The sequence below is a fragment of the Empidonax traillii genome, unplaced genomic scaffold, assembly GCF_003031625.1.
Source record: "Empidonax traillii isolate 1590-97213 ecotype Southwest subspecies unplaced genomic scaffold, ASM303162v1 scaffold384:size1533304, whole genome shotgun sequence".
Lineage (NCBI taxonomy): Eukaryota > Metazoa > Chordata > Aves > Passeriformes > Tyrannidae > Empidonax > Empidonax traillii.
Window position 1 is genome coordinate 537,008 of NW_020955577.1, and position 22,734 is coordinate 559,741.

Here is a 22,734-nt window from a genome sequence, read left to right on the forward strand (position 1 = left end):
CAGCCTACAAGAATATAAAATGCTGATGAAGAGTGGGCCAACTGGGTAAACTGGCTTCTTGAGGTTGCAGGCAGCTTCCTGGTCCTTGTCCCCAGCCTGTTCTCATTACACCCCTCCAAGAATGCCTGCAGGGTATGTCCAGCCCTGAGACTGGGAACACTCACTTTAGGATGGGCGGGTAAAAGTGCTAAGATCTGGTAAAACACAAAGATAAAATTCTAAAGTAGTTACATAGATGCTTTGTTGATTTGTAATTCTGAATTTTGAAAGGTCAGAGACTGTAAACCTGTGTTTCTAGCCAAACCCGATTATATTATAAACCTTCATATCTGCTTATATTATCTCGTGCATTAACAACATTTAGATGCTGTATTAGCAACAAATCTAACCATATAATCCACGTAATGAGTGTCACATTTCCTGTGCCTGGCTGACAGTCTTCTTTTTACCACTCTGCTACACATACATATCAGACGGTGCCTATCCATTAGCAGGAAGGCAACTCCTTTACCATATTGTGTTGACCACAGACATTTAAAATTTAAATTTAAAAATAAAAAAACATGAAGTGGTGTGGTCATTGTATTGATGCTAGGAAAACATCCTACTGGTGTTAGATAATATTTTGTTCTTACAAGATAGATCAGGGAGTCTTACATGGTCCACATAGGAGTCTTCCACTCTAATATGAATTTTTTTTTGAAGAAAAATAAGAGTTGGATAGTCTTGTTATAAAGTGGTACTTCTGAAGCTGTGACATCTGACAACACACAATATCTGAGCAGTTTAGCTGTTGGAAGAGGTTGTATCATCAGTTTAGTCCTGTGATATTTTGTAATTTTTGCATGCTATTTATACATGTCATTTACCAGCAGCATGTTGGGATCTGACAGCCCTCTGATTCTGGCTTAAGTGGACTGAGACAGAATTTGAATTTCCTAGCTAGAACTTTATGACTATCATGTGTGGTCTTGAGGCTTCAACTTTTGGCTTCACAGTCCATGAAAGGGCCACAATGAGAGTCATCAGACATATCTTCACTGAACAGCGAATAAAGGAAACAGAAGAGGTAGCAACAGTGTGGAGTCTCATTAGAGAAAATGCTGTAGATGATGAGTCCTTTGTCCTTCTTCAGACAAACACAACTAAAAATCAAGTCTGATACTCGAAACAGTGTCCTTTTGTCTGAACATTTTCATTAATCAATTTATTTCTATATAAAAATAAGCATATAAAAATAACACCAGTTGTTGCTATTTTGAAGAATGCCTGATCTGTACATCTTACCTTCTTATCTAGTTCACTTCACATATACTGTTGAAAGCAGTTTACACGTTTAACTTACGTGAATTCAATGAGTGTTAGAGAATTAATCAATGTTTAATGTAGTTATTAGCCTGACTCTTGGACACTATCTTACATTCTTAGGCAAGTGAATATTTTTGGTCAATTCTGAGAATTAAGTAAACAAGATTAATGTCTTTCTGTAACTGAAAGTTGAATTGGCTAGCTAAGTTGTGAATTCCAGTCAGCTTGCCCTGCGTGAATGATAAAATAGGAATTAAAATAGCTGAAGTAGAAAACCACACTGTATAGATATTTTTTCTTCCTAACAGAGAAAGACCTGATTTTCTACTGCTGAGATAATATGGAAATATTATTCCCTGGGATATTTTATCTCATAGTAATTTCCACAGTACTCTATGATAGTTTGTCAGTCTGGTTTTCATGACTTTCATAGTCATGAATTAGGTGTTAAATTAAAATCCATTATAATTATGTGGATATATCTGTAAGTAAGAGGAAAACTAGGCCCATCATTTCTTAACTCAAGAACCCATTTATTTATAGGTTTTGGGAAGTTTGTAATTATCTTCTAAATGGGATATTTACTGATAAAGAAATTACTATCAAAGTGTCATTTGTGTGAAATTTTACTGACACCTGATAGCTAGTTCTGCAACAGTGGCCTCTAACAGCCAAGAGGAATGTCATTGACACAGAAGAGGTGATTTATTTTTCCCTCAGGGGTCTCTAGGCCTTTGTAGTGGCTGGGGAAAACTTCTATGTGTAAAAGCTTTGTGTGAGTTACTTTATTTTACTGACTTGAGAACATATTTCTAAGGAACGAACTCAGTTAGGTATTTCTATAAAATATTTCCTTTTTTATTAATTCATCTCATCTTCATTTGCTTCTTTTCTATGTAACATGATTTTCATCCAGTGAAATGGCAAAGTCTGAGAACTTTAACTGAAACATATGCTTACCTCAAATATGAAACAACATATAATGCAGACATTTGTCATTCCCTATGATGGATGGTGTTTTCTTTTGATATAAATGGTATTCATTAGAGGACATTGTTTTGTAAGCACAGGAATGTACATTACCTGTACTGATCAACAAATGATTTCAGACTTTTCCATGAAATGTAATTTGGTTTAGGAGGAATGGAAATGTCCTTTAAAATGTCAGATTGTAGCTTTAGTTTACTTTGGCAGTAACATGGGTGTGGAATTCTGCTGCCAGGACACCTAATTTTTTTTTTTTTTTGCCTTGTTCCTGGTCAGAAATACTGTGCAAATAATGTTTTCTTTTGTATTTTTTTTTAATGTATTGGGCGTGTCTGGTCTTTGCTGGAAAATTCAAGCAAGAAAAGAATGTATACCAAATGAACTGTGTTCAAAAAATCAGCAAGGCTGAGATCTGTGCTAATTTAGAAAAATTTTGGATTTTGCATTTAGTAAAGCAGAGTGATTCCAAATGCAGAATAACGAGTCTGTTCACAATGCAGGTGGTACACGTTCCTGCCGAGTCTTTTTCTTCCTTTGTGTGTAAGCCTGTACAATCCATCACACCATCACAAACGGAACAGACTTCAGGAATAACTGAAAGAAAAAGCACAATAGGACCACGTGATATAAACTGCTATTAGTCTTGCAAGGCACACATTCAGTAGACTATTAAATAATCCCAGAATATTGCTTTGTATTTGGTGGGGTATAGAAGTTGTATTAGCATTTAATTGCTACGTGCCATATTCCCCATTGTAATTTTAACACACTTCTCACAGCCCCTCTGGCACGAGGAGAGCATGCCAAGCAAGCCCCCAACGGGGGCTACACATCCTTTGTTGCCAGTCTTACACAGACTGCGGCACACGCTCGGGGAGCTTTGTTGCCGTACTGCCAAGCTTTAGATCGAGCTTTACGAGCCCTGCAATTTAGTGAGACGCGCGCAGGAGCAGGAACATCGGAACTGTCAGAAGCTGGATTCGCAGGGCAGCAGAACTCGGGCACTGCCTGTTCATACCTCCGTACCGCAGCCACAGGCAGCGAGAACCGCCCCGCGGGTGCGGTTCTTTTGTGGGCAGCGGGACCCCCCGCCCCTCTGCCCGCCGGGCGCGGAGGGGCGTGCAGAGGGTGTGGAGGGGGGTGTGCCCACCGCGGTGCCCGCCTGTCCCCCGGCTCCCGCCGCTGCCCTGCAGGGGCGCAGACCCGCTCCTCTGGGGGCGGCTCCGGCGGGACCCGCCGACAGCAGGGCGGGCGGGCGGGCGGGCGGGCGGGGGTCGCGGCGGGCGAGGGCGCCGGGAGCGGCCGGGGCGCGGGGAGGAGGGACCGGCGGCAGGAGGAGGAGCGGCGGCCACACGTCACTTTCCCCGGCCGCGTGTTTACGTGGAGCCGAAGATGGCGGCGCCGGTGGCCCCGCCACGGCAGCTGTCGTCGGTGTGAGACGGGACGGGACAGAACCGGACAGCGAGGGTGTGCGCCCCGGCTGAGGGGAGGGCGCGGGACAAGCCCCTTCTCCTGCTGCCGCTAACACCCTGCCCTCCCGCACAGACGCCATGGAGGACGAGGAGCGGCTGAAGAAGCTGGAGGCTGGGAAAGCCAAGGTAGGAGGAGGAGGCGGCGGCGGTGGTGGCAGGGCGGCGAGGAGGCAGCAGGGTGAGGACGGGGGCGGGTTGTCAGCGGGGCCGGCCGCGGTGCGGCGGCGGAGCGGGGCTGCGGCAGGGGCTTGGCGCGGGGCCCCGCCGCGAACAAAGCCGCGGGCGGAGCTGGCGCTTTGTGCCGCCCTCCCGGCGGGCGGTGGGTGCGGGTGCCCGGTACAGCGGCCCCAGGCAGCAGGCACGCCACAGGTGCCCTCACAGGGCCGGGCAGTGACAGCCCGGACGGCCCCGCTGCGGCGCCCGGCGGAGGAAGAGCCGAGGCGGGGAGGTAACCTCCTTATCCCTCGCACCCAAGGCGCGAATCCCGTTTGCCTCGTAAACCTGGGAAACCCCGTGAACCTTTAAGGAAATTGCATAAAACCGACAGCTGTTCCTGAGTGTGGAGCTAATGCCGTGAGAGAGCCTTAGGAGACAGAGGATTAGCGGTGCCTCCAGTGGTGCGCGGGTCGGGAATGCCGGGCGGTGCGTGAGTCACCTGCGGGCCCCGCCGCAGCCCCGGTGCCCGCACACCTGCCTCGGCCGTCACCGCCTCGGCGCTGTCAGGCGGCTCAGACGGTGCCCTGCGGGCTTACCCAAGTGGTAATCGCGTAGCTTATCCTTCTGCTATTTAAGCACGGCTCAGTGCACACCGGCTGAACAGCGTTTTGCCTTATGGGCAGCAGACCAGTTACTGTGCTTTAGGAGGACCTGTTTTTTACTTCAAAGAAAGCTTTGGTGTGGTCAGTGAGATAAGGTAATTAATGGCATCGTAGGAAAATAAGATAAAATTAGTGTTTTGGCGTCAGGTATCATTCGTTTCCTTCCGGCAATCATTACTAAATGATAAGAGTTCAGAAGTTGGCCGGTCGTTCATGCTAAAGACATGCATGGAACTTGGCAAGAGCTAATAATACAGCAACAAGAAGACAAGCTCAAGATGAACCTATGAAACAACATCATTGCCTTATTTATGTGGATTATAGAAAAGAGCATATAGTTCATCTGCAAAGTATGAATAGGTATTTTGTTGTATTAGTAAAAAACTTCATAACTTAGTGTGTTTCTGTTTGGGTTCAAAATAGCTATTGGGAAATTATCCTAAACGGAGCTGTGTGTTTATATAGGAAAACTTGTTCTTTAAATGCTTAGTGCAAGAATGGTGTTTGCACAACATTATGTGGTACTCCTAAAAGACACTGGGACAAATTAGATCCTGGTGACGGTAGGTTCTGTCACACACAGATTGGCTAATTCTTTTGCAGAAAATTAGGCAGTGGTTCACAAGGAAAATGGTTGGAGTGGATTTGGCATTATTATAAACCACAAAGAAAAATTTATCAAGAGAATGTTGATTTTTCTGTCCATGTTGGCCTGACACAGAAAACTAATGAAAATTACTGAAAATTGAACCAAAATCTAGGACTCTAGCAGGAGTTCAGTGGCCTCCTTCATACTTTGAGAAAAGACATGTACACACTTTACTAATTTGTTTTACATTTTAAGAGTACTGTCGTAACTCTCACTATTGTAGTCTGTTCTGCCTAAAACTTAATGATGTTCTTGAAACTAAGTATTTGACTGAAGACTTTAGCATTCTATGTTTTTAAACATCTCCCATGGTTTAAATTATTATCATCACTCTTTAAGACTATATGTGATTTATGTGGGAAAAGACTATAAAAGCAATATTAGTTTTTCAGGTTTTTCATTGGTGTTCTGTGTACCATTTACCCTTTTTTTTTAACATGTGAATGATGTAACTAAGCGTGCTGTAGAGTGGAGACTAGGTCTGAGTCTTCCAGTGGCAAGTCACTGACAAAGGCAGAAAAGAAGAAATTGTGTTAGCAGAGAATAGAAGCAGGAGTTACTCCTGCAGCTGCTTTTCTCTTTTTCAAACACATTCACAAGTAGCATAATCAGTGCATCTCCTAAAACGCTTGGCTCCAGTGAATATTTTCTGAAAACCGTGGCAACAAGCATCCAGAAAACTTTTGAGCCTAACCATTTGAGAGTTGTTTAAATAAAATAATTGGGAAAATATGTTTAAGTATGTGTTGTTACTGTGCTAAGAGTGCAGGTATTGCTATACTGTGAATACCTTAAACCATCCCCCTGAAATTACAAATTTTAAATGTAAATAAGATGTTTCATAAACTTATGGGATGAATGTAGGTAATTAGGATTGAGCCTTGTAGGTGCCATGAAGGTGGCTGGTACATTGCTAATGGTGGCATCATTGCTCGAAATTGAGACTTGCATTCTTTTTTGATTTGAGTTTGATTTGGTTTTTTTCTTGAGAAGCAGGTACTGCCAAATCTCAGTATGTGCATATCAAACAATATGAACTTTCTGTAAAGCAACCATTGTTTTCTCATCAAAATGTTTGTCAAGTAGGCAAACTGTGGAGTTTGGTTTTGTGTGATTTGATCTGGTTTTGAACTTTTTCTTGATGCTTCCTAAGACTGTCTCCCCACATAGCTCTTTTACAGAGAAGTGTATTAAAAATGGATTTTCTGCGACTGGTTTCTTCTAAGTCTTCCTTTATTGTTAGTGGAAATAAGAAGCTGCATTGTGAATCCTACCTTCATTGAATGGTGCTAAGTGTATTGAAGCCTGGCAGCATGAGTCTCAGTGTGAGCAGACACAGCCTTTGCCAGTACATCATTTGAAAATGGAATGAAAAGCTCTTGGTGGAGGCTCACCAACATTTGCGTTTACCTGCTGATTTTTGGAGGCTACACCAAGTCTGTATTATGAAGCCGTTGCACCACATGTTGTTGTTCTGTCTGTTACAAGCCCGAAAAGGCAAGGGAGGCACAAAGTTAAACCCAGTAAATTACATGTTCCTTTTTCCAGACATGTACTCATTCATTTTGTTTTCCTGCAAGGTAAATGTGCTGGATATTAACCCAGCCTCTATAAATGTCTGTCTCCCTCCCATTAAAATGATCTCTCTGTTTGTTTATAGAACTCCCTTCTCCCCAGACAGGCAATTTCTTTGTCTTATATCATGATGTGATTATGGTGAAGTAAGAAAAGAGTTTGTTAGAGAGGCTAGTTAAGGGAAACAGGGTTGACAGTGATGGAAGGCTGGCAGGAGAGGATGTGTGCCAGTAATAGAAATACAGATGCATGCTACTAGGTTGATCAGAGCCCTAAAAAACAGTGACATTAGAAATCAATCAGATATGTTTTGTGCCTTGCTAAGGAAATTCTGGAATATAGTTAATGGTCTCAGATAGCGTATCCTTAAAAATGACTACAGAAGATGGTGGTTGAAGAACTTGAAATGATATTTATGTGGACACAAACTACGTGTACATACCTGCATGTATCAGTTTCCGTGGAAATCTCATCTAACGTTACAGAGGATACTATTTATACTAGTTGGCTTGAGTATTTTAATTTCATGTATTTATTTAGCAGCTTAGGAGCTTGCTTTTCTTATCAGGATATGGCACTATTTTGATCAACTTTCAAAACTATACAGAGTAGTTTGCTAGCTTCAGAATAAAAACATCAGTGATTGGATTTCCTTGTAACAAAATGGCTGAGGGTATTTTGATTTAAAGCTTTTGAAACTTATAAAAATATTTTGATTTAATTTATCTGTACACAGACACACATGAAAGGCACAGCTATTGTAACTGGTAAAACTGACATGAAGCTATCAATAGCAAGTTTTATGGAATGATCTATTTTAAGTACTGAAATTTGGTTTGCAAAGTATTTAAATATATGTTTAAATTTCTGTTGAGCAAAGGGCACACTCCTTAGCTGTGTGGGAGGAATGAACAAGGGAAAGACAGTAACACGCTTTGTAAATTCTCCCAGCTTGGTCTAGGATTTCTGTTCTAATGTTAGAAAAGCAAAATTTAATGTCTTTTCAAAGCTCCTATGTATGTTTGCAATACATGGTTGCAGTGTTCAAAGAAACTATGTAATTGGTGGAGAAGCTTAAGAAATTAGGGAATTGGTTTTAGTTAAACATTTGAGCATAGAATAAGCAATGTTACTGCTTTTGATCTATACCAGAGAATTGCTGAGCAGACAGAACAGTGAAGTTGCTTTGGGAACATCTAATGATGCTCAGTGGACAGGTACTACAGGTTGTATGACTAATTGGACAAGTTATCTTGACTAATTGAATAGTAAAAAGAAATAATTGCGTATTTTGTCATCTGACCATGTAAATATTTCAGGTGGCTGAAGATGAAAATGATATGTATTATTAAAATAGCATTATCTAAGAGTCTGGGAATGTTTGGTCTTTACATGTTACTCTTCTGAGGGTAGAAAAAGATTTCACCTGCTCATCACAAATCTATGGGACCAGATGGGATCCATCCTAGGGTGATGAGGGAGCTGGTGGAAGAGCTCGCCAAACTGCTCTCCATCATTTACTAATAGTCGTTGCTCACTGGGGAAGTCCCAGATGATTGGAAGTTGGCAAATGTCATACCTGTCAGCCTGACCTCAGTGCCTGGCAAGGTTATGGAGCAGATCGTTCTAGGTACAATCACACAGCACCTACAGGACAAGAGATCAGACCCAACCAGCACGGGTTTAGGAGGGGCAGGTCCTGTCTGACCAACATGATCTCCTATGACCACATGACCCACCTGGTGGATGAGGGGAAGGCTGTGGATGTGTCTATCTGGACTTCAGCAAAGCCTTTGACACTGTCTACCATAATATACTCCTGAAAAAGCTGGCAGCCCATGGCTTGGACAGGGGCACTCTCTGCTGTATTAAGAACTGGCTCGAGGGCCGGGCCCAGAGAGTGCTGGTGAACGGGGCTGCATCCAACTGGCGGCCAGTCACCATTGGAGTCCCCCAGGGATCAGTGCTGAGCCCAAGTGAGGGGATTGAGTCCACCATTACCAAATTTGCAGATGAAACCAAGCTAGGGGGGGAGTGTGGATCAGCTGGAAGGCAGGAGGGCTCTGCAGAGGGACCTGGACAAGCTGGAGAAATGATCTAATTCCAACAGGATGAAGTTCAACAAGGCCAAGTGCCGGGTCCTGCACTTTGGCCACAACAACCCCTGCAGCGCTACAGGCTGGGCACAGATTGGCTGGAGAGTAGCCAGGTGGAAAGGGACCTGGGGGTGCTGATCGACAGGAGGTTGAACATGAGCCAGCAGTGTGCTCAGGTGGCCAAGAAGGCCAATGGCATCCTGGCCTGCATCAAGAACAGTGTGGCCAGCAGGAGCAGGGAAGTGATCCTTCCTCTGTACTCAGCGCTAGTGAGGCCACACCTTGAGTATTGTGTTCAGTTCTGGGCCCCTCAGTTCAGGAAGGATATTGAGGTGCTGGAGCAGATCCAGAGAAGAGCAACGAGGCTGGTGAAGGGACTTGAGCACAAGTCCTATAAGAAGAGGCTGAGGGAGTTGAGGTTGTTTAACCTGGAGAAGAGGAGGCTCAGGGGTGACCTCATCACTCTCTACAACTCCCTGAGAGGAGGTTGTAGCCTGGTGGAGGTCAGTCTCTTCTCCCAGGCAATCAGCAGTAGGACAAGAGGGCACAGTCTTAAGCTCTGCCAGGGAAGGTTTAGGTTGAATATTAGGAAAAAATTCTTTCCAGAGAGAGTGATCAGACATTGGAATGGGCTGCCCAGAGAGGTGGTGGATTCACCATCCCTGGAGGTTTTTAAGAGGAGACTGGATGTGACACTTAGTACCATGGTCTAGTAACCACGGCGGTGCTGGATCAAGGGTTGGACTTGGTAATCTCAGAGGTCTTTCCAACCCAGTCAATTCTATGATTCTATGATCTCTGGCCTCTTCAGACTGAGCAGTTTTGGAATTCTCAAGGAAAGGTGTTGATCTGTTTTTTTTTTTTTAAATAAAATAAAATAAAATAAATACTTAAGCAAAGCATGGAATAGTTATGTGACACAGTGATTAAAGCTCTAATTTAAAAACCCCATAAGAACTCAAAATATAGACTGTATGTAAAACACAGTCCTTTTAAGCTCCTTGTACTTTACCCAAAGAGGAAAAAAAGCAGTATCTCAGTGGTTATTGAGTTTTTCGTCACAGAAGTCAAATTAAATATATTTCATTAGAGAGCCGGGCTGCTAACAGGTCACCTTTTGTTTTCAAGTTTATTTTGCTTAGTCTCTGTCTGCCTCAAATGACTCATAACAAAAAACTCATTAAACAAAATTAAGGAAGCAAGAATTTCCTTTTCAGTCTGCATTTTCTTAGTCTTCTTTTCTCTTAAAATAAATATCACAAAGTGCTAATTTCATCATTGTCCCAGTTTAAATGAGGCAAGGGTCTTTTGCTGAGGATGGATTAGGAGAAAAAGACCCAAACTTCTCTTTCTAAGCAGTTATAAATCTGAAATCAAGAGGCTCCAATTGAAGGAAAACAAATTATGGAAAAGGGAAAATAACAGCCCTTTATTAAAAGGTATGTGTATATTAATAGGAACACTGGAAAAAAAAAGAAAACAAGTAAAACAACCAAGCAATACTCCTATACTCTCCAGTAATCCCCTTCAAGAAAAAAACTGATAAACCAGCAAAAGGAAAATTAAATAGTTCAATTTTTTGCACCCTTTGGTGCAATTCCAACCACAGTCAGCAGGGGGCTCCGTCGGGTCACTGGAGATGCAAAACTTGTAATGTCCTGTACCATTCACCAGGTGGCGCTGTTGGGTCACTGGACGAGCAGAACTTGTAGTGTCCAGTGCCCGTCACCAGGCGGCGCTGTGAGATCCTTGGTTGCCACCAGGTGGGTTGGGGGAAGGGGAAAAAGCAACACCCCCCAGGGTATATCGGAGAAAAACAAAAAAAACTCGATTCCCCTTCCCTTCCCACACTGGAATAAAAAGCAGAGGGGGGGAAGGGGGAAGAAAAAAAACCAGCAGTGAAACAGAAAGTTCTCCCAATGGAAGAAAACTCACAAACTTCAGCTGGTTAGGATTTGCTTTAAGCAGGGCCTTCAGCCAGCAACAGCTGAGAAGGGAGCAGCAGCAAACTCCCCTCCGACAGGAAGAAAAAACAAAACCAGTCAGCATCTGCAGCTTGCAGCAGGTCCTGAGCCCACCGGCACACCAGCCTCTCCTCCCCACCTCCTTCCAGCCACACACACTAGCTCCTCCCCCTTCAATGTCAAGGAGACTAATCTCTCGGCCATCAGTGGACCAGGATGATTCTTTTGTTCACCTGATGGCCCATACACAGAACACACACGGCAGGGGGAAGGGAAAGAAAAATTCCATGCTAAAATCAGAACTATGACAATCGTAAAGCCCTAGTCATTGCTGTTCACAGAACGGGAGTGATGCTGGGCTATATTTGAAGATGCTGGTGTGTATTGGTGGACAAGAGAGGAAGCAACTGGATCTCTAAAGAGTTTCCTGGACAAGTGTGGGTGAACTTTGGCTCAGCAGAGCCTAACCTCTTTGTTTATAACAAAGCAGGAGAGTGCAAGGAAACTATGAAAAAATGCTGTAGTGAAGAAAAATTTATTTGAAGAAGCCCTTTTTAGTGCACAGGAAGATCTTTATGATTTTCATACATTTGAGATGTCTGTAACTTTTGTCTAGATAATTGACTGCTCCCAGGTGGTACATAAGCTTGGATGAGAGATCCAACAGTAAGGTTATCTGTGAAACCATTTTCAAGACACTTTCTGATACTAGTAGCAGAAAAATTGGTATGATTAGGCTAGTTTTTCCTTTGAGGGTGATAGAACTACCAGCTCTTTGCAGTTTACTCAGTGTTCTGTTTTACTTTGAAAAAATAGAAAGAAAGTTATATTTTTTGTCACATGTTCAAGTTTCTTGTGGACGCCATTGGGTCTTTGTAAAAAAAAAATACTATTTGAGTTGAAATTTAGGATTTCAAATCTCTTTTCAGTTGGCACTACTAGAACTCTTCCTGTTTCCAAGTGTGTTCTCTGTTTTTTTCCATATCATTGTTTTGATCTCCATTTCCCTCATTCCTGAGATCTGTTCTTGCTTTTAATACAGGGTTTGATTATCAGTTTTAAAGGTGTATTGATAATAACATTTTTGTTCAAACACATCACAACAGTGATGCAAGGTAGAATGAGCTGAAACTCATACTTGCTTTCTTCTGAGAATGCAGAGAAATATCACTTCGAAATAACCTTTGTTCTTATGCCAGTTTAGCGAGAATTGTTCTTTACTCCAAGATGCCAGTGAATTTCACAAAAAAAAAAGAGAAATGTCAACACGGTATTGTTAGTAGCACTGTAAAAGCAAGGAATTGCATTGTAAAAATGTAGTTTAAAGTGGTTTTTTGATGCTCCTTGTGTAAGGAAAAGGAATTATAAAAATGAAAGCACAAAGTTGCTCTTTGCCTACTTACAGGATTTTCATCATTTTAGGACTGGTCTCTGCCTCGTTTCTATGCTCTGCTTTCCAACTACTTATTTTTTTAGTATGGGTGTTGCAATAGCAAAATAGAGATGACCGCAACATTTGTTTCCCTCAGTTTTAACAGAATGTAGACAAGTTTGTTTGTTTATACTGATTTGGAAATCAGCTTGATCACCGCTACAAATTCTTTCTAAAAAACTTTCAGTAGAGTGTATCTGATACTGCAGGGGAAGTATATTGGACCTTTTGGCATATGTGGGTGTTGCCAGAAAATCCTATGGGTTTTTTCCCCATAGAAAATACTCAAACAACTGGTTGCTTTTAAATATTGATGTACAAAAGTATTAACTGCAGAATAATATATGGTTACTTCAGCATTTTAGAGTCTGGAATAGGGAAAAATCTGATGGAAATGAGGACCAAAGAAAAGAGGCTGCTGAAATAGGTTGTCCTACCTTACATTGCAATATAAGATTATATAGTAGTAACACAATTGTTGGGAATCCTAATTTATGGAGTGAAAGCTCTGACTTAAATATCTGCCCTATAGAGAGGGATTTCAAGGTATTTCTCTGTATTTGTTTCAACATAATTTTGTTACTAATACAAGCTATTGTATTGGAAAGTTAAATGCACCACAGTTCACTGAAACACAGCTCATAATTGCAGTCTTTTGACTGCCATACTGAAACATAAAGTAAGTATGTCTTGAATTTTATGACGATGAGACATATTCTGTTGACTGCAAAGTGCTGGCATGCCATATTGTGTTGATGGTCCTGGTGTTCCTTTTTTTTGAAAGAAACATTAATCTTCATTTTCGTATGATTTCTTGAGAAGCCAAAATTTTATATTATAAACTACCTTTCCTACAACCAGTGGAGAAAGGACAGAAAAATGAACAAAAATGTTAAGGTTTTGTAGAATTCTTAGTTTCTTAGAAGTATGGAATCAGTTCTCCTGCTTCTCTCCTCTTCTGAAAAGGAGCCCCAACAAGATTCCAGATGGAACAAATTCAATAGTTGTCAGCTGGGCAAAAGAATGTGAGACTCTGGAAACCTAACACTAAGTTTAGGATTGTGGGTGAGTGATCAAATCACAGTTGTAACAACCCTAGGTTGTAGCATCATCACAAAACAAAGAAGAGATGATCTTTTGGACCGTGCTTTTAAATCTCACAACATGAAGAAATTTTAAGATTCTCCACAATTGGAGATAATAATGTTAAAGAGAATAGATAGCATTTTTGTGATATTTTCAGAGGAAAGCCTAGATTTGATGAAAACTACTGCCCTGGCAAAAATACAGCGTTTCTCTAAAATTACAATGGCAAGCAACATATCTAGGAAGATCGGTGGAGTTGAAGAGATGTAGTAGATGGTATCCTGGGACTGAATATGTTTCTATGCAAATATTGATAAAACAGGTGTTCCAGAGAATAAGCAGTGTAAATTCCGTAAGACTTGATTCAAATCTGGCTTCACTGGTAGGCTGTTATCCCTTCATCCTGGTTTTATTTGCTGAACTTTTTACTTGTCATCAAACTCTTCTCTCTGAAGAAGCCTGCAGTATCCAACCACAAAACAAGGAGGAAATATTTAAATATTCCCAAATCCATTTAAATCGCCTAAGGGAGGTAGCCGATTTAACATTAAAACCATACATTTGCATATATAAATGTGTATTGAGAATATATGTTTTCAATTAAAAGGTGTATAGGAGAAATGGCTTACTATTACAGGTGACAAGGATAAGAAAACCCTGTCTTGGTAGGTTCAGTCATACACTGTGCTGGCTAGCCTAGTTTGCTATGTTAAAAGAAAGAAAGGAAGTCCTGATAGAAGACTCCTCAAAGAGGAATGTGTTAGATTTTCTTCATTATTTGGAATATATTCCAGGAATTCAGTTTAGCTTTCTTTAAAAAAAAAAAAAAAAGTCCACTGGCAAGTCTGCAGTTTTGTGATCAGCATCGGTGTCTTTGTGAGTTCTCTTTTCTCATTATCCAACAGCATGTAAAAAGTAATAAAAGCCTGTCAAAATGGTACAAGCCTGTCAAGCCTTGCACACTGAGCATGAAATTCATGCAGTTGGTTCTCTCCTTATGTCTGCTCTGCTCCTTGCAGAGCTGTCTCTCACAAGCTGCAGAGTTTGGGGGCTTTATTCTCACTCTGTTCAGTGCCACATGGTATGAATTAATGTAAAAGCGATATAAACAATGTGGGAAAGTGATGAAGCACAACTGAATTTGACTCGTTCTACAGTATTTTACAATTTATTAAAAAAAGACCAACCCCCCCAAACTTTTAAAATGAAAATTTAAGCTTTGTTCAGTTTCTGTACAGAGTTGAAGCACAGAGATGGCCAGAATAATGCATAGTCTCTTTAAAATGTATTGAAATTCTTCAAACTACTTTTCAAAACTCAACACACTGTGTGTGTGAAAAGATTGCATTGACAACTGGATGGAAATCATCACGTCACTTCAGTTTATGAACAAGGAGTGGCTATTAGCTCCTGCTTAGCTTAAACTGGATTCAGACTATTGATCTGTATCTGAAAAGTTGATTGTCTTGTTGCCAAAGGTATAACCTGTCACATTCTTTGTCAGTTCCATGGTGCTTGTCAACTTGAAAAAAATTATAATCTTCTCATTATTAATAAAGTTTTATTTAGACATTGTCTGTTCATTCTAAAGGTGCCTTTTACTTTCAGAGTACTTGGTTAATGAGAAAGTAACTCTTCAGGTCTTGCTATGCCTTCTTATATTCTCTCTACCTATTCAAGGTTTTTTCTCAATTTTTGATCTTTAAAAATCTCTGTCATAGCTACATTTTTACTAAATAGGACACAGTGTGGAGGGAAAAAATCTAGACGTAAATACAACTAGATTGGTTTCCTCTTGGAAGGAAATGTTAAATTTACATGAATCAGCGCAATATAAGCAGTACATAGAGTTTCAAAGTAAATGCATAGTTGATGCTTTTTCTAACATCAAAAAATACTCTCTTCAGCCCTTTTCAGCCAATATCTAATAAAACTCTTCTTCCTTATTTAATGTATAGACTAAGTGCTCTAGAAATGGTAGTTTTTTAAAGTTAATTAATTCTAATTTGCATTTTACTATTTGCAGTGTGTTGTGGAAGAATAAACTATGGGACCTGGAATGAAATATTGATTAGGATCCCACCAGAAGAAGCAGTTGCCTAACTGCGGTTTTCTTTAGACTTATTAGGATTTCTGTTGTAGGATTCTAATCAGTATTCATGATTTTTGAGAAACAGCTGATTACCCCCAACCCTGCCCCCCTGGAAGCTACACTGATGCTTGATAATACACTGCAACCAAGGCTGCAGTCATCAGTAAGACTCTGCATTTATTAGAGAGTCTCAAAAGACTGGCAAAGATTGCTCTTTAAACAGAACAGATTTCTCTAATTAAATTGTCAACATTAAGGTCCTTGGGGATCTGCACAACTGTTAATATAAAACCACCTTTAGGTAACTGGGGCTGATCTAGACAGAACCTGCTGAAAGTGTTAAAATTTTTGATACTGTTTGACATGGACTTATAAGCAAACTAAAGGCTTGGTCTAGGTACAATCATTATTTCCTGGTTACAACCAAATAAAAAACTACTTAACATTATTTGTTTTAATGGCTTACTCTCAAAGTAGGTGGTCTTTCAGTCTTTCACAAAGCCAGTGTCACTCAGTATTTGCATTATTAGCAGTGGAAGGTATGCATTGTTACATGGAGACAGTACTGACTGAAGTAGATGTAAACAGAGTGAAGAGGCTTAGAATTCAAAATGATCTGGTACAAAAGGACATAGAAACAACACTCAAGGGTGTTTTTTTTTTTGTCTCTGATGATAAAAACTGTCCTTGGGCTTCCCAGTTCCCTGAGTTTATTGGCAGAATTGGAGTAGTGAAGAATCATCTACTGTACAGAAGGTCGAGCTGGGGACCAGTTCAGTAATTTTGATGTATACACGTTTATGGGACTGTCAGCATCCTGCAGGAGCTGGGTGCTGTTGTTACAAGGCTATTTCTTTCCTCATCTTTAAAAGGTCAGTGTCATTAGAGATTTCAAATTAAGCAGGGGAAAAAAAGCAAACATCAGATCCATCTTCAACAAGGGTGAGAAGAAGGATCTGGGGATCTATTAGAAAGTCAGCCTGACCACAGTGTCTGGGAAGATTATTTCGGATCCTCTGGGAATCCACGCTGAGGCACATGAAGGGCAGGTGCATAAATAGAATTTATCAAATGCAGGTCAGTTATCCTCTATGGTGAACTGAGTGTCTGAGTAGATGGGGACATTGTTTACCTTGATGTTAGGAAGGCACTTGATGTGATCTATTACAGGCTCTTTGTAACCAAGCTGGAGACAGGTGGTTGGGTAGGTGGACTGCAAGGTGGGAAGAAAATTATCTGGACTGCTACGCTCAGAGTGCTGGAGTGAAGCCCAACTGGTGGCCTGTAGTGTTCCTCAGGTGTTGAAACCATGGCTGATACTTTTTGATGTTTTGTAAATGACCTGCAGAATAGGAAGGAGTGTGCCTTGTGCCTTCAGCATTTTCATGGATGAGACCGTTAGGGAGAGCTGTTAATGAATTGAAGCGTAGGAGTTCTTTTCAGAAAGGCTTTGACAGTCTGAAAAAACAGGGAAATCATTAAATACAAATTCATTGTTTCCAAGCAATTGAAGTAAGATATTCCTTTTTGTTGGGAGAATCTCATTCAAATACTCAATTTCACAGAGCCAGATTAGACCCAACATAAAGGTAATTTAGGAAAATCCAAAAATTAGGCATGTATTCAGTAGTTTAGTACTATACTAGATCCTAAGGAGCTGGGTTAATCTGTGCAACAAAAGAATTATATGAAAACTGCAATTTTTTTTATATAATGAAGTATAATGACTAGCAATTAAGATAACTTAGGAAAGTGTTCCACTCTTTCCGTGCTCCCTAAAATAAATCTGTGTTTTTGGTTTTGTCTTCATGTACTTTGTTTGGGGAAGGACACCTTTTTAATTTGGACCATAATGTCTACGTAGCTCTATGTATGTGGGGGAAAAATGTTTCATGTATTTTATTAGGAACTCACTTGAAGTATCATGTGCAGAATGCTATGAAACAAGTGAAAGTATATTTATTCTGGTGATTTTTCCCCAGTTGAAAACAAACATTTTGCTTATAGCTATTTCTTATGTAAATGCATGTAAACCAAAATATAAACCAGTCTGGCAATATTCAAAATCAAACATAGTGCAAGTGGTATTAGGAATATGAGTATCATTACTTTTCTTCTTGAAGCGTTATATTTTTATATTTTTTAATTTTTTTTGTATTTTTTATAGTTTAATGTTAATAGTTCAGTCTTTGTAAAAATGAAAAGTGTCAAATCAACTTTTAAACATGTAAGACAATTAACAAGCAGAATAAAGTGTCTGTATTACATGTAAACTTGCAGATTGCCAGTGATTTGATTGACAAGCACTGTGTGAAGTTCCTGGCAACCATTGCTTTTGCATGCTTTCTTATTTTTGTAGTTGGCTTCTAACTGGCAGGCACAGATGGCCATAGATTGTGATTTTTGTGTGTTTCTGAATTAGGGGAAACATTTATATGGTATTTTAAATTTCATTGTATAAATATCATGTGTTATCTACTCTATATGGATTTTTATATGAAGTGCTAAGTTAGAGTGGGGGATTTTTGGAACAAACTATTTTTTTTGTTAATAGTAAGAAATTATTCTGTGCCCAGCTAACAATTAGAACATTTGTTCTCAAGTAACTTCTCATTAAGCAATCAGTGTTATTTTGTGATGTTTAAAGGAACTTCACCAAAAAAGGAAGCTTTTAAAAGTTTTTCTTGAAAAAGATTTAATCAGATTTTACACTATCAAGCCTTTATTTTAGTGATAATGAAGAATATTCTACCACAAAGTCAGAATTGGTTGTTTCAGTGGTAATAAAGTCCTAAGGTCATAAAGTATTCAGGACTGCTCTAACCTAGAGTTTAAAATGCTTTTAGAGAAACTCTGTGAACTTCTGTTTGAAGGATCAGGTTTGTTCTGCCCAATCCATGAAGTTCAGTGTCCTATATAACTTTTTTTCCCCCTCAGATTCCTAGTAAAAATGAGTAAGCTCTGTGTTCTAGGATGTGAGAAATTGCCATTGGACATGGTTAATAATAAATTATTATTAGGAGAAAAATTACTAAATATTAGGTATTAAAACAATTTTTTCTTTTACCAGAACAAAACTTTGCTCTTTCAGTCTATTATTATGGAAACTTAGATTGAAGTTTAGCATTAATTTGGGCACAAGGAAAAGATAGATTCACCTTTTCACTGCCTCGTAGTTTCAGGAATGTTTTCATAAGGTTATTTTTTTTTTGCAGAAGAAGGTCAGCGTGTGAAGAAAATTAAGGAACAAGGCAGAGATTTATTAACTCTTTGACTGCTTGTAGTATTTAATGACGTAGTTTCATTGCTTTTTAGACTATACGTATCTGAAAGACATTTCTTTGGACTTAAACCTTTTTTAAGGCCTAAATATAGTGGAATGAACATGCTGAATGCTTAACTGTGTTACTGCATTGCAGTTGTTTTCTTAAAATAAATTGTTATCCTGTAAGAACTCCGAGGGATTAATTAAAGGCGTCTCCAGCTGTTGATTTAACTATATTTAGTTAAATAGCTGATACAACTATATGCTTGTTAAAGAACAGGTGTTAAAACAGTTGCTTTAAGAAGAAATAAAGTGAAGTTACTACATAAGCAATGCTCAGATTGTTAGTAAGTTTATTTTGGTGACAAGGAAGGGAACATACTTACTGACACGTGTCTAATGACTCTGTTGCTTTCCAAAAATTAAAGTTCTGAACAGATTAATGTGCTAATGCCTATATTTAACCACTAAGTTGCTACTATGCTGTGAAACATGTTTGTTGGTGGGTTTTTTGAAGCCCAGCTAAAGCTCGTTATCTGTGAAAGTCCATTACTTCTATCTGTATTTATCTTTTTTGTCATGTCAGGCATATTTATATTTATGGTTTGTTTAAATAATTCATTGTGAACAGTTCATGAAGTATGGCTCTGCCGGTAGAAATGACAAAAATTGATCCCTGTTGTAACTCACTTGACTGCACTGGGTCTGTAGAAATCAACTGCAGTAAATGTAAAGCCTAACACTACAACTTTGTTGAATCAAACACAAAGCACATCCAAAATTGGAAGTTACTACACAGTTTTAATGCTTTAGTAGCCTGGGGACTGTCTCTTTTTTGCCTTCTGTTCAAGAGGGCAGTATCTGACTTGTCTTTCAGAAGACAGTTTGTTTCATGAGGCTCATTTCATCAGGAACTGAGTGGGAGAAAAGTACTTAAAATCTTAACCACAGTTGTAATTTTACAACTTTACAAAAAATGTCAATGCAGAAGCTTGCTAGAGAGTTCATCTTTTTGAAATGTTGTACTATTTATGGCTTCTTTGTAATGATTTTTCTTCCAAGTATATTCTGTTGGCATTACTTTAATCTGTCCCAGAAGCTTTAAGGTGTGATACCTTTTGCAAGTCCCAGGCCTTTTTGTTTCTTTATGTGTTTGGTTTTGTTTTGCCTTTATCTTCACGTGATCAGATTTATTGAGCACAAACTTTGTCTTGATTGCTCTGTATGCCTTTGACCAGCGGAGATACTTGGCAATCTACTTTCCATTTGGTTGGTGTCGTGTAGCATGTGTACCCTATCTAATTTAGTCTGCTACGTGCCACCAGTGGCTTTGTTTTACTAGTTATTCTTACATTCTAACACAATATTTGGCAGCTTTTCACTAAGATAAGGGGGATCATATTAGTACACGTCGAGACCATGATAGGTAAGGTTGCGTCTCCTTTTGGCACTCCAAAATTTTATTTATTATTCTGTCTGTCATAGCCTCCACCGGTTATTGTTCAGCTGTTAAGTGTTACTAAGATATGATCATTTGATATCTTGACTTAAATCACCAGAGATCAAATTGCCTGTTCGCTTCCTAGTCTGTCTTTTGTTTGTGTCAGCAAAACATATCACATCCTGTGTTTTCATTGGTAGGAAAGTGATACTAAAATCATAGTGTAGACTCTCACATACACTTTAAAAAGAGCCTACTGTTTCAGTTAATAGAACCTCAGCTATATTTACATCTTTGTTAGGGTTCTGCACTTCAGTGAGTTTACTCTCCTTACATGGGTATCAGAGCTGAAGTTATCCATTGCCTTATGTGGATACCAAACACCCCAGAAAAGTGCCTGAAGATAAATATTGATACATTTGTTTCTTAAAGGACTGTGAGATAAGGTGTTTATACAGTCCAGTGAACATTACTGTAACTGTATGGGAAGCAACTAATGTTTTCAGAGTCTCTAAATCTAATATTAGGATTCATTTTCAAGAAAGAATTAGTATACAATCTCGTCTTCTGGGCAGATTTTCAAAACATTTTCATGAGATGTGAGGAATGGCATGACAAAGCAGCGAAGTTTTCCATTTCAAAGAATTGGTGGAGAACACCATATGACTCCTTAAAAACTAGCAGTTTAGCAAAGTAAGTAGTAAAACTTTTTTTTCCTTATTCTTCTAGAAGATTAAAATATAACTGAAACATTTGTAGCTCCTTTATTAAAATTCATTTGACAGAATTTTAGCTCTGGCCTGCAATTTATTTGCTTTAGCAAATATTTTAGAAAGGCTGAGAGAGTAGAGGGGGAAACATTTTTCTTAAACACGTGCATGAATCCTTTCGTTAGCATTGTGATACGTCCTCCTCCTTCCCTAACTCTCTACCAAAAATTTTTTCAAAAGGTTTTAGGGCATTGAAGGCTGACTTTGTGCCATTGGGTTTTTTAAAAAATGCATTCTTTAGCCTAGCTAAATAATGTTTCAGGATCCAGTTTTTAATAGTTGTTAATAAACCTAGTGGAATAGGAGTGTGTTTCTGTCAGTGCATAACTCTTTCTGCCTTCCCCTTCTTACCCAGCCTTTGAAATTCTGAGCAAAGGCGAAGGGTAGACGTTGCCTTTTGAGATGACTGGTGTCCTTCATCACTTAATGGAGAGTAAAGAAGGCTCTGTTTTATGTCAGCTCCATTTGCCTTGATGGCCAAAGACTTCCTAATGTTTCAGGCTTCAAGTATGGATGATCTGCAGTTTTTTAGAGAGCAGCATGAAACAAGCTTCTATTGCCCTCCCATTTTTGTCTCTAACAGCTTGGCCCAATCCATGTATTTCCTCTTCACTTTGGGGACATATGGTACCAATGTGGGTCAGATGCTTTTCTCGCCCTCTACATCAGCAGAGGCATTCAATGTGAGAAGAATAAAGTTACAAAGTAGATAGGAACAATATATAAATCTTGTCTGTAGAAGCAGTTTAGTTAAGAGAGACCAGCTGAGCAATTTTTTGAGTATTTGAGGCATCATATTTCTTGAAACAGTCCAGCATTGAAATGTGCTTGGTGTACTTGTGTCAGTCACTGTAACCTGATTTAAGAGAATTTTCATACACTTAACTTCCATTCCTTGTCCAGAAAATCACCCAACTGTAATGAACTTAGCTGCTCCTAGATCTGTTCCTATTTAAACTCTTGGGACAGGGAAGAGCAGACCAGATCAGAACTACGCTAATTCTGAGGCTTTCCAGCTCACAGTGCCATCTGGAGGGGTTCATTCAAGTTCAGTGCCCTTGGTTATTAGCACTGCCAACAGTACTCTAACTTGATACAGACTGCTAAAAAGAATTGCCCAAAAAGAATTGCTAGAAAGAATTGCTGTTCTTCTCTTCTCAGCTTGTGTTGACATTCATGATACTCCAGCTATAAATGTAAATTGTGGTGATCCCATTGGTTTTCTTCAGAGTACTGCAACTACTGTCTCTGAAGCTGAGAGACTCACAAGTTTGTATTTAGGCAGAGACTATAGCACTTCTTCTTTGGAAACTTTCGTAGTCTTATTGTTATCCTGTAATACTCATGAACCACTGAAGTCTCCATAAGGGGAGACGTTCTAAGGTCTTGCTTGAGCTGTTTGGGAAAATCTGGCTATGAATGCAACATAAAAATGAGATTTGAAGTACCTCATTCCTGGGTGATTATTTCTTGTTCATTGAGTCTAATGTTTCCCATTTAGTAAATTCAGCATCTGTTGAATGGAACAAATAAAGGTCCACTTGGCTCAACAGATAAGCAGATTGAAACTTGCAAAGAACGTTAATTCTTCACTTAGAGATTGGATTGTCAACTACGGGACATAATACATTGAACGTATTTGCAGGTTGCTTGCTCAGTTATCTTCTTTAAGTTTTTATCTCAGGATTTGAAAAGAGTTATGATACTCTCTAATTTGTTGATTAGCAGACTAGAATAGAATTGGTAGACTTCATTAGAAAGATGTCTGTTTATCCTCTG

At 39.6% G+C, this 22,734-nt stretch overlaps 1 protein-coding gene across 7 annotated transcripts in view; it reads left to right on the forward strand.

The window, feature by feature from the left end:
* The first annotated feature begins 3,481 nt into the window (after positions 1–3,481).
* Positions 3,482–22,734, forward strand: part of AKAP9 (A-kinase anchoring protein 9) — a 116,540-nt gene continuing 97,287 nt past the window's right edge. For 6 of the 7 annotated variants that reach the window (XM_027893199.1, XM_027893197.1, XM_027893198.1 and 3 more), the window contains exon 1: positions 3,673–3,893. In XM_027893199.1, the coding sequence (XP_027749000.1) occupies positions 3,846–3,893 (48 nt within the window). In that variant the 5' untranslated portion in view covers positions 3,673–3,845. Of the gene's footprint in view, positions 3,540–3,672; positions 3,894–22,734 lie in introns of those variants that run through there. The other variant, XM_027893196.1, reaches the window with a different exon arrangement.